The 12,078-nt window shown below is 47.0% G+C and overlaps 1 protein-coding gene across 1 annotated transcript in view; it reads right to left on the reverse strand.

Annotated features, from left to right (window-relative positions):
- Nucleotides 1–5,180: 5,180 nt before the first annotated feature.
- The window catches only part of Gfra3 (glial cell line derived neurotrophic factor family receptor alpha 3), a 30,490-nt gene continuing 23,592 nt past the window's right edge, over nt 5,181–12,078 (reverse strand). The window contains exons 4-8 of the mRNA NM_010280.4: nt 10,847–11,159; nt 6,832–6,935; nt 6,548–6,682; nt 6,099–6,187; nt 5,181–5,906 (exon numbers count right to left, since the gene is read on the reverse strand). Coding sequence (NP_034410.3) covers nt 5,817–5,906; nt 6,099–6,187; nt 6,548–6,682; nt 6,832–6,935; nt 10,847–11,159 — 731 coding nt within the window. The 3' untranslated portion in view covers nt 5,181–5,816. The remainder of the gene's footprint in view (nt 5,907–6,098; nt 6,188–6,547; nt 6,683–6,831; nt 6,936–10,846; nt 11,160–12,078) is intronic.

Raw genomic sequence — 12,078 nt, forward strand, 5'->3', positions numbered from 1 at the left:
TCCCCTCCCTCCCCTCCCTCAGCACTTCTGAACCTTTCTGGCTTCTGATCCCTGGGCTGCCCTTTCCTCACGTCTGAAAATAAATCCTGTTCATCATTCAAGCCCAGCCCTTCCGGGAAGCCTTCCCTGCACCCTGGAAAGAACTCCCTCTGACTGAGCAGGGGTCAAGAGCCTATCTCTTCTTGTTAGTTAGGCTACGGGGTCTCAGCCCAGCACTGGCCATCGGGGAGTCAGGGAGGTTGAGCTTTGATGCTAGATCAACCTTGTAGCCTTGGGTAAGTTGCTTGGCTACACCGAACCTCCTGGAAAAATTGAGAAAATAAAATGAGAAAGTGCTCATTGTGCCATTAGCATGGTGCCTTATGCACATTAAACTCACAATAAATGTTAGCCACGAGCGTCGCGTCTGTTTTCTCCCATCCCCATCCCTAGTATTCAGATAAGGCCTTAACCCACTCAATATCTGAAAACAGATTCTGTTTTGAAGGCAGAATTGTATTGGGACTAATCTCTTAGATTCCAGATGTGAAAAACCTTCCTCCAGAGAGAAACAGCCAAGTTGTGAACATTGCAGAGAACCAGAGATCCCAAGAGAGGAATAAGGACAGGGACCTGTAGGATGGACGGCCTCGCAAATGTGTTCTGGAGAAGAAGGCTGAGTGTCTGGAGGCTTACAGATCAAACTAACAAATACAGGGGGTTGTTTTGTTTGTGTTGCTTTTAATTTCGTTTTGAGATAGGATCTCAGTACAGGCCGGGTTGGCCTGAAACGCTTCTGTAGCCCAGGCTGACCTCAAACTCACAGAGATCCCCTAACTGCTGCCTCCCGATTAACACGATTAACAGGTAGGATTAACAGATGGGATTAACGTATGTCGGAGTAAGGGCGTTCCCTACCACACCTGGCCTCAGATTTAGGTGTTTTGTTTGTTTGTTTGTTTGTTTGTTTGTTTGTTTTTGAGATAGGGTTTCTCTGTATAACTCTGACTGTCCTGCTCTGTAGACCAGGCTGGCTTGGACCTCACAGAAATCCACCTGCCTTTGCTTCCCGAGTACTCGGATTAAGGGCGTGAACTCCACTGCTTGGCTCAGATTTACTTTTTAAAGGAAGAAAGGATTTGTTCTGGCTCCTGGTGTGTAAGTAGAGTCTTTTGTGGAAAGGAAGGTGTGACGTTGTGAGTGTCCTGGGAACACACACACACACACACACACACACACACACACCAGGAGACAAAGCAGCAGGATTTGTTAGTATTTGCACGAGTAAGAGGTCACAGGAAAGGAAAGAAACAGATTCCGCAGCATCTTTGTCCTTTTTGACAAGAGGAAGAGGATTGAACACTTAATAGGAGAGTCACCCGCATCACCTTACTACTGGTCCAGGACAAAGAACAGAATTCATGGTGGCCTACAGTTGTCTTTTCCAGAGGCAATGATAACAATGGCTGTCATTTATTCAGTGCCCATCCTGAATGAGGCACTATGTTCTAATAATTTCCAACCTTCAAAACCACTGGGGACATCATCTACTGGCAAAGTGCTCAGTGTCCAAACGTAAGAAACTGGATTCAGACTCTCAGCATCCTCATTAACAACAACAACAACCACAACAACAAACAAAAAAATCCCTAGCCAATAACAACAACCCTCCCCCCTTCCTGCAAAATAAAACCCCAAGGCTTGGCAGCATTTAGCCGTGGGTGGCGCAGGACAATCCCTAAAGCTTCCTGGCAGCTAGTCTTGATCACTGAGCTCCACATTCAATAAGGGACCCTATCGCAGAAACAAGACAGAAACCAGGCATGGTAGCACATACCTTTAATCATGGCACTCTGGAGGCAGAGGCAGATGGATGGATCTCTGTAAGTTCAAGGCCAGCCAGGGCTACATAGGAAAACCCTGTCTCAAAACAAATTGAAACAAAACCAGACAACAAACAAACAAACACAGAGTTCTGCTGCCCCATGACTGTCACTTGGCACTCAGCACTCAGACCTGCTTGCTACCAGGAGCCCATCGCATTGTGCCACACAGTAACTAGTCTAATGGCATTAACTATCTCAGCTAGCCATGACACCATTAAGAGCTTCAGCCCAGCCACTGTGCCTCCACCTGATCTTGGCTCTGGGCTGTGGGCTGGGAGAGTGTCTGGTGTTTACCAGGAATCTGGACCTTCTTCAGAGAAAAGCACAGATGACCTATTAGTCTAATTCAAGCACTTAGCAAGGAATGACTGCACCATTCACACCCTCAGGCCCAGGCTAATGGAGCCAAGGCAAATGGAGAGGCCTTGACTGCTCAGAAATCTCCCTGGGAGGAGAGAAAGAAGGAAGGCGGAGAGACCCTGCGCCCCCACTGGAGTTTGCAGGGAGGCAGCTTGGCTGAGCATTTCCTGGGCTGGGCAGGCTACAAGGCTACAAGAATGTGCAGGGAGAGGCTTGCTATTTCCCCACCCATTGTGTGTATGTGTGTGTATGTAACCCATTGTGTGTATGTGTGTGTGTGTGTGTGTGTGTGTGTGTGTGTACAGGAACATACACGTCCACTCAGAAGATAACTTACAGGAGTTGGTTCTCAAATTCTACCACCCAGGGCTCAAACTCAGGTCATCAGACTTGACGTTAAGTCTTTCTTCACTCCTTGAGCCATCTGCTCTTTAGAGAACTCGGGTTTGATTTCCCCAAATGGAGACTCACATCTGCTTAAAACTCTAATTCCGAGAATCTGACCTCTTCAACCTCAGAAGTACCAGGCATGCATGTGATGCACAAATAGGCAAAGCACTCAGACATATAAATTAAAATACTTTTAAGTAGAAACAAACAAACAACATCAAAAACAATGGCTGGGATTTGCCTCAGTGGTAGAGTACTTAGCTAGCATGGGAGAGGCTCTAGGTTCAATCTTCAGCAACACACACACACACACACACACACACACACACACACTCCTATATCAGAGATAAATGGGAAGTGCTCCGGTTTGCATCTGATTTGTCTCCACGGAAAGTTTTGTTGGTGTTTAATCCCCATTGTGAGGTATTCAGAAAGTGGAGGCCAGGCATGGTGGTACACACCCGTCCCAGGGTTCAGAAGGCAGAGGCAGGAGGATCTCTGTGAGTTTGAAGTCAGCCTGGTCTATATAATGAGTTCTAGGACAGCTAGGGTTGCATAGTGAGACTCTGTCTCACCCCCTGCCCCCAAAAGAAAGTGGAAACAACCCAACATTGGTATTTAGAGGTGGGGCCTTTGAAAGGTGATTAGATAAAATCAAATAAGGGGGTGACCCCATGATTGAATATTGGTGACAGAGGAGAGAGAGAGAGAGAGAGAGAGAGAATGATGTCAGCTCCTATAATCCTAGCACACGGGAGCCTGAGGCAGGAGGATTGTTAGTTCTTCATTGCCAGTCTACATTATTTAGTGAGCTTCAGACCAGCCTGGGTCACAGTGTGAGATTCTATCTCAAACAAAATAAAACCAAAACTGCTGTACATAGCGCTGCATGCCAACAACCCCAGCACTTGGGAGGTGGAGGCAGGGGGATCAGGATGTCCAGGTCATTCTCAGGTATATCATGAGTTTAAGGCCCCTGGGCTGTGTGAGACACTGTCTTAGATGTTTTTCTACTGCTGAGATGAGACTCCACGACTAAGGCAACTTATAGAAGAAAGATTTTATTGGAGGCTTGTTTACAGTTTCAGAGCGAGTCCATGACCATCTTGGCACAGATCATGGCAGCAGCGGGCAGGGGGCGCTGGAGCACTGAGAACTTACATCTGGTCTACAAGTAGGAGGCAGAGATAGCTAACAGGGAATGGAGTAGACTACTGAAAGCTCAATTCCCCCCCTCCCCCAGTGACATACCTCCTAATCCTTCTTGAACAGTTCCACCAACTGGGACCAAGCATTCAAATATATGAGCCTAGAGGACCATTCTTATTTAAACCCCCACAAATCCTGCCTCAAAAACAAACCAAGCCAGGCATGCCTTTGGTCCCAGCACTCAGGAGGCAGAGGCAGGGGGATTGCTGAGTTCAAGGCCAGCTTGGTCTAGAGGTTGAGTTCTAGGACATTCAAGAATGCAGAGAAACACTGTGTCAAAAAAAAAAAAAAAAAAAAAAAAAAAAAAAAAAAAAACCAAACCCCAACAAAACAAAACAAAAAACTACATGAATTTATGGGGGCACATTTTAGAGATTAAGCACATACATACAAGCTAGTATGGCTGTAGACTTTGGGGGGCAGCACTTCACATTTAAACCACAACACAGTGGGGCTGAAAGGTTGGCTCATCAGTTAAGGGCACTTGTTGCTCTTGTAGAGGACCTGGGTTTGGTTCCCAGTACCCATATGGTAGTTATAATCATCTGTAGCTCCTGCTGCAGGTGTGTGTGTGTGTGTGTGTGTGTGTGTGTGTGTGTGTGTGTGTGTGTGCAAAACATTCATAAATATAAAATTAAAAATAGATCTAAAAATAATTTCAAACTACAACAGAGGGTTAAATGAATCGGTATAAGCCCAATAAATGAGGGTTGGTATTATAATTTTTTTGCTGCATTTATCGCACTGCACACTGTTGTTTTTCCTTGACTGTCTTCTCTGTGCGAGTACCCTTGTGTATGAGAGGTTTGAGACTTGCTACCTCAGAACCTCTTCCATCCTGCACAGTGTCTTACAGAGACAGGGCTGATTTGACGCCCTTTGGAAGAGTGAATGAATGAATGAGCAAACTCGCATCTCTGCAAATATATTCCTCCAACTACTCTGCATGGGTAGATATTTCTTTACTCTAGTGGGACTAAATTCCCTGAGAGCAAGGAACAGCCTCTGCTTTCTTCTGGGTGTATTATGAGCTAGAACAGATCAGTAACATGAGGGCCCAATAACTGTTGTGGTTGACTAGCACACACACACACACACACACCACCCCTGGCCCCCAGCAGCAGCGGCAATTCCAAGCAGGATCCCAGAATCGCCTAGAGCTGGGATAGACACCATCTTTTATTTACACTATTTTTTCCCAGCTCTGTCAAGAGAGGCTGAAAGACTTGCCTGAAGTCACACAGCAGTTAGCAGTAGGGTTCCTGTGTCTCGTCCTCACACTGTCAGTGCCTTTGTATCTGTGACAGGCCACTAATTCTGTAAAAACTTAACCATGTAAGAAAATTAGGAAAGAGCAAAGTCCTAAGTCAAAATGTTTAATCATGACCCAAGGGACTAGGGGAATTTGGGGACAGTAATAGGAGTTAAACAAGACCCAAAGACTTTAGCTCTTCATGCCCAAATGTTCAGGATTGCCTGGCAGAGCAGTCAAGACACCAGCAGGTTTTTATCTTCCATTCAGAGGGACGTGGAGGCTGGAGCACCAGCCTTCCACACAAAGGAAACATTTTTCTCAGTCACCTCAGAACCCTTAGCCTGCCTTCCTGGAGAAGGCAACAGGGAATGACTGATTCCTTAGCCTCTGGGTGGTCCTGGGAAACAGGAAGAAGCGCTGGAGGTGAGCCGCTAATCACCATCAGAACAGAAGGCAAAACTGGACCCACAAAGTCCTAAGGAGGAGCAGCCTGAGCCAGAAGGAAGCAGGGGCAAGGGAGGTTTGAAAACTAGCCGCTCAGGATCGGAAGGGTCACAGCCCTCACTTCTAAGACCTCTTCTGGAGCAGACGGGATGTGCTGCGGAATGCCTGGTTGGTTCCGGGTTGCTGTGTAGCACGCTGCGTCTTCTTCCACAGGCTGGCGAGTTCTCTCCCACCACAGGCTGCAAATCAGTCTGGGTGTGGTGGAGAGGACAAAGGACCCTGAGGAAGCCCAGCTACCAGAGGGTCTGCAGCAGAATCAAGGGAAGGATGGAGAAAGAAAGAATGGGTAGCCTGGGCTGCAGTCTCAGAGCAGGGTTGCTGTTCTGTGGAAGAAATGGAATAGTGTCAACTCAGAGGACATCCTTTCGTCACCTAAGCCTAAGGGAAGAGTCGTGACTGTCCCCTTCCCATGATGTGTGTGTACTTTAGAGATCTCTGGTATTCACGGCCACTCTTGTACCTTGTCCCTTTGTATGCTTGGTTTGCATTTTCTCCACGCAGTGCAGAAGTCCTACCTGCTGCTGCACCACTGAAAAAGTAGAGTCTGCCCAGTCCTGGGAGAAGAGCTGTCTGTGGAAACGCATCTTAGCTGCAATGGCCTCCACTAAGTAGAGGAGAAAAAGAAAAAGTTTGGAACAATGTGCCAGGACGTTTCTCAGACCCCCAAGGCAAGAAGGGGGAGTGCCAAGGGTCCTGGGGTACAGTGAGAATGGACTAGTGACTCGTTCTGCTTGCTACTTCCAGTTCTTAGGGCTTAGACAAGTTGAGCAAGTAGCACGGAGGTCACTCTGGGAGGGGGAGAAGTGGCAGAAGGGAGAAAGGTTCAGGTTGGAGGGCTAGGCACAGAAGATGGATGCTTGACTGAAGAGATGGACAGGACCCATGTGGACCACTTAGCTGGCTATTCCCCTCTCTGCCAGTAGGGACTAGCTACAGGGTCTGGATGTAAGGGGAGCATACACACCGAGGCAGGGGTTCTGGGAGAAGGACCTTTCCAGCTGTTCACACTCGTCCTGTAGGTTGCCGCTGCCTCGGCAGGTGCAGCTTAAGGCAACAGTAGTGTTGACCTTGCTGATGAAGTTTGGGGTCATGGCAGTCCCTGTTGGGAGAAGGGAGGGGTTGTCAAGGGCTAGACAAAGTCCAATTCCAACCTCCATCTTCTTTGGCCTATCACAGGACTATCCCATCCTGGGTTCAGTCTCAGAGCTGACCGGCCTATTGACTCTCTTACACATGCCCCAGTCTCACCAATCAGCCCCAGGTATGCCCGCAGACATCTGGACTGCTCAGTTGCACAAGTCCCAAGGATGTCCATAGGATGACAGTGGGTCTGGAAGTCCATCAGGCGTGATCTGGAAGAAAGGAGGTTTCCAGGGTCCCCATTGCGGATCTGGACTTCACCAGTCCTTCAGCTGGCCACGCCTGTCTTCATGCCAGCTCCTCCTCTGCCTTCAGCTACCCCATCACAGTTCAGTCAGCACTGCCCCCGCCCCACAGCCCATCGCAGTGCCCGTGAGCTCCACAAGCCCTAGTTACATGAACGCAAACAGCTTTTTTCCCTAGTCTCCCTGATCATAAAACAGAGAAGACCACAGCATGACCAGGCTGACTTTCAGGAGGATGAGTTTCAAGACTGCACATATGGTGTTCGGCATAACACCTGGCCCACATTAAGTGTTTAGCGAATGCCAGGTACTGTGTGATCATTAACACTCATCCTATATTAGGTAAGCTGGTTTCTCTTCCTGTTGCTGTAATAAAATACCCTGACAAAGCAATTTAGGGGAGAAAGGTTTACTTTAGCTCACAATTCCTGGTTACAATCCAGCCTAACAAGGAAGCCAGGGCAGCAGAAACTGCGCCTAACAGAAGTTAGCCGAGTCCATTATGAAGGGGAGGGAGAAGGTGAATGGAAGCACGCTAGAACTTGGCTCACTCCCATTTTATACAGCCCAGGACCCCAGGCCTAGGGAATACTCACAGTGGTGTGTCCTCCCATTACTGTAATTAAATGCAGTCCCCAGGGATGATGAGATGGCTCGGCAGCTAAGAGCATCGGCTGCTTTTCTAGAGGGCAGGGATTCTTAGCACCACAGGGTGGCTCACAACCGTCTGTAACCCCAGTCCCAGATGATCAAATGCCCTTTTCTGGCTCCCAGGATACAAAACATGTACATATACGTGCATTCAATCGGACAAAATACATATAAAATAAGTAAATCTTTAAGATAAACATCTAAAACCACCTAATTATATCAGTCATCTTTAGGTACTAAAATTATGAGTATGCCCTTCTGTATATAGTTCTCCAGTTTAAATTACAGTTTGTCTCGTGCTAAATTAATTGTTTACTTCTCTATTACTCGTACTCAACTAGGAACCCCTTAAAGGCAGGGCTGGTATTTTACTTGTTTTAAAATGTGTAAGATGGGCTGGGCAGTGGTGGCACACACCTTTAATCCCAGCACTTGGGAGGCAGAGGCAGGCGGATTTCTGAGTTTAAGGCCAGCCTGGTCTATAGAGTGAGTTCCAGGACAGCCAGGGCTATACAGAGAAACCCTGTTTCGGGAAAACAAAACAAAACAAAAAACAAAAAAACAAAAAAACAAAAAACAAAAAACAAAACAAACAAACAGAAAATAGTAAGAGCAACTGTCTTACAGCTTTCTTGTGAGGCTTAGACAAGTAGCTACTAAGTATTTAAAGCAGCACCAAGTCCTAAAGAAATGGCTGGCAATGTTAGTGTTATTATTGAGAGCTCCAAGTATAAGCTTTAAGACAAAGATTCATTGATTTTTATGTGTATGGGTGTTTCCCTGTCTGTCGTATGTGCACCATGTGTGTGCCCCATGCCCATGGAGGCTAGAATATGGAGTTGGATCCCCAGGAACTAGAGTTACAGACGATTGGGGGGGCCATCATATGGGAACTGAATTCAGGTCCTCTGCCACAGCCTTAGATCTCTCTACATATAGACATCTCTCTAGCACCTAACCCGGGACTTAAGTGACACCTGTCGACTTTGAAACATCTCACCCTGCCTCCATACTTATGAGGTGAGATACATACCATATGTAAAAAACTCAAGACACAAATGTGCCTGCTTTTGTTGTCTGGATAGAAAACTATCTGGCAGGAAATGCTCTCCAGACTTCAGTTACAGAATGTTGAATGATGTTTTAGCATATATATTATTGGATTTTTATTAGCATATATCAATTATGCACAGTACTGGGCTTTGTAGTGACATCCCCATTACACCTTTAATTTTTGTCTTGAGACAGTTTTGCTGTGTTTTTAAGATGGTCTTAAATTTCCTCCTGCCTCTCGGGCTTCTAAAGTTCTATCTGGCTTTCTGCAAAAAACTAGGATGACAAACGGATCCCGTGGGATTCTGGTCAGAGAGTTACATTGCTCAGAGTGCTTAGCCAAGTGCAGAAGTCTGACCCTGTGCTCAGTGAATGTGGTGCTTGTTAAGAACTTGATTGTAGGAGGCTGGAGAGATGGCTCAGCGGTTAAGAGCAGTCAGTTCCCAGCAACCACATGGTGGCTCACAGCCATCTGTAATGGGGTCCAATGCCCTCTTCTATACTCACAAACATAAAATAAATAAATAAAATATTTTAAAAGAACTCTATTTTGATTTACTTTGAGTTTTTTTTTTATTTTATTTATTTACTTATTTTGGTTTTTTTGAGACAGGGTTTCTCTGTATAGCCCTGGCTGTCCTGGAACTCACTTTGTACACCAGGCTGGCTTCGAACTCAGAAATCGGCCTGCCTCTGCCTCCCAAGTGCTGGGATTAAAGGCATGCACCACCACATCCAGCTAGAGTTTTTTGTTTTTTTGGGTTTTTTTGTTTTTTGTTTTTCTGAGGCAGGGTCTTATTGCTCTTGCTGGTCTCAAGTTCAGAATGTAAATGAGGATTTCTTAAATTCCTGATCGTTCTCCCTTTGCTCCTGTTCTGGCTGGTTTTGTGTGTCAACTTGACACGAGCTGGAGTTATCACAAAGAAAGGAGCCTCCCTTGAAGAAATGCCTCCATGAGATCCAGCTGTAAGGCATTTTCTCAATTGGCGATCAAGGGAGGAGGGCTCATCGTGGGTGGTGCCATCCCTGGGCTGGTGGTCTTGGGTTCTATAAGAGAGCAGGCTGAGTGAGCCAGGGGAAACAAGCCAGTAAGCAGCACCCCTCCATGGCCTCTGCATCAGCTCCTGCTTCCTGACCTGCTTGAGTTCCAGTCCCGACTTCCTATGGTGATGAACAGCAATGTGGAAGTGTAAGCTGAATAAACCCTTTCCTCCCCAACTTACTTCTTGGTCATGATGTTTGTGCAAGAATAGAAACCCTGACTAAGACAGCTTCCAAATGCTGAGAGTTGAGATGTAAGCCACTATCATGGCTTGGAATTTTTTTTCTTTTAAAATTTTTAGCGTTGTTGCTCGTTTTGGTTTTTGAGACCAGGTTTCTCTGTGTAGCCCTGGCTGTCCTGGAACTTGCTCTGTAGGCCAGACTGACCTGGAACCCAGAGATCTGCCTGCCTGCCTGATTGTCTCACAAACAACAAGAAAAACAACACAAAGAAAAAGAAAGGAAGAAAGAAAACAAAGAGTTTCTGGAGCCAGTGAGATAAAGTCAGTTAACACCAGGAAACCCGAAGATCTAGTTCCCTCCCTCTCTATCCATAGGCTACTTAGTGGAAGAAGTGAGTTGACCTTTGACCTCCACAGGTGCACTCTGACTCTTGAGGTCGCAGGACTATCCCATCCTTCACCCCACTAAATAAATGAATGAATGAATGCAGAGGGTGTGTTGTTTTGTTTTGTTTTGTTTTGTTTTGTTTTGTTTTAGCTAGGGTCTTATATTGTGGCCCTGGCTGGTCTAGAACTCACTAAGTTGACCAAGCATTTAGAAGGTAGAAGAAAGAGGATCAAGAGAGTTCAGGACTATGTGAGACCTTGGCTAAAAACAGAAAATTACGTGAAATAAAATAGTGTCATGGCCAGAAGGGGTGGGGCATCTTTATAACCCCCCAGACTCAGGAAATTGAGGGGGAAGCTTAGGCTACATAATGTATAGGACAGCCTGTGCTAAAAGAAGGAAGGAAGGGCAGAAGGGTGGGTTTCACAAAGTATCTTAGGAGAAACAACCAGTGGGCTCAGGGTTCCGTGGGGAATCTGATCCAGCCTTTTTAAGAGAACGGCCAGACCCAGATACATAGGCATGCTGCGGTCCCGCCCATCTTGCCCACCCTCGCAGGGCACCTGCACAAAGGGTCCGCACGGCAGAAGCTCCGCAGATCCAGGCAATTGGGGGTTACAGAAGGCAGGGCGCAACTGGGGGCGATGGTGTTACGCCGCCGCTCCCCACAGCCCGCATCTTCTGGTGCACAGGGACACAGCAGCAGACCCTGAGCGTGGGACTCTGCTGCCTTCTCAAAGAAGGAGCGCAGCTGGGCTAGGCAGAGGTGGCGCTGGCAGCGGATCCCTGAGCATGCCTCCCCGTAGGCCTTGCGCAGGCGGTCACACTTGTCGTGAAGAGTACACAGCATAGCAAATTTGAGGCAGAGGTCCGAGTCTGTGGGGAAAGTAGCACCAGTCACCAAGCAGAGTCTCACTAGGAAACCCAGCAAACCCCTGATGTAACAAGTAGTTGAGGTGGCAGAAAGGAAGGATTGTCCTGGATTAAGCCACTCCTACCTAACACGTCTCTCACGAATTCTATCTGGTCCCTTGTCTTCATCTTGTCTAGTAGAATCACCACCATCATCATTTCCATCACCATCATCGCCATTCACATACATCTAACACTCATTCATTTGGCATGCAAGCAGCTGATAGCTCAAAATAACAAAACTGGATTCCTGGATCCTATGCCGTGAGACCTGATGGTGGGAATCTCTGCAATCTCCAGAGAACTTCCTGACTGCTTTTTGTTTCTTTGTTTGTTTGTTTGTTTTCGAGACAGGGTTTCTCTGAGTAGCCCTGGCTATCCTGGAACTCACTCTGTAGACCAGGCTGGCCTCGAACTCAGAAATCCACCTGCCTCTGCCTCTCAAATGCTGGGCTTAATGGCATGCGCCACCACTGCCTGGCCCTGACTGCTAAAAAAGCCCACATATGACCAAATTCTACTTCCTTTTCTGTTCAGGGTTTTATTGATTTGGTTGTTTTTGTTTGGTTGCTTGGGTTTTTTTTGGGGGGGGGGGTCCTTTTTTTTTAATTGTATTTTTGTGTTGTATATGTGAGTGTATGTGTAAGTGTGTGTGTTGTGTGCGTGTGTGAGTGTGTGCATGTGATGCTGTGAAGCAGGTGTGGAAGCTGGAGAATAACCTGAGCGAGTTGGTTCTCTTTCTCTGACATATGGGTCCCAGGAGGTCAGGCTTGGCAGTCAGTGCCCCACCCTCTGAGCCATCTCATTTGTCCACCATTTGTGGAGGCAGGGACTCATGTAGTCCAGTCTTGGCCTTGAACTTCTGACCCTCCTCCCACTCTCG

This window comes from Mus musculus, chromosome 18 (genome assembly GCF_000001635.26).
Source record: "Mus musculus strain C57BL/6J chromosome 18, GRCm38.p6 C57BL/6J".
NCBI classification, from domain to species: domain Eukaryota; kingdom Metazoa; phylum Chordata; class Mammalia; order Rodentia; family Muridae; genus Mus; species Mus musculus.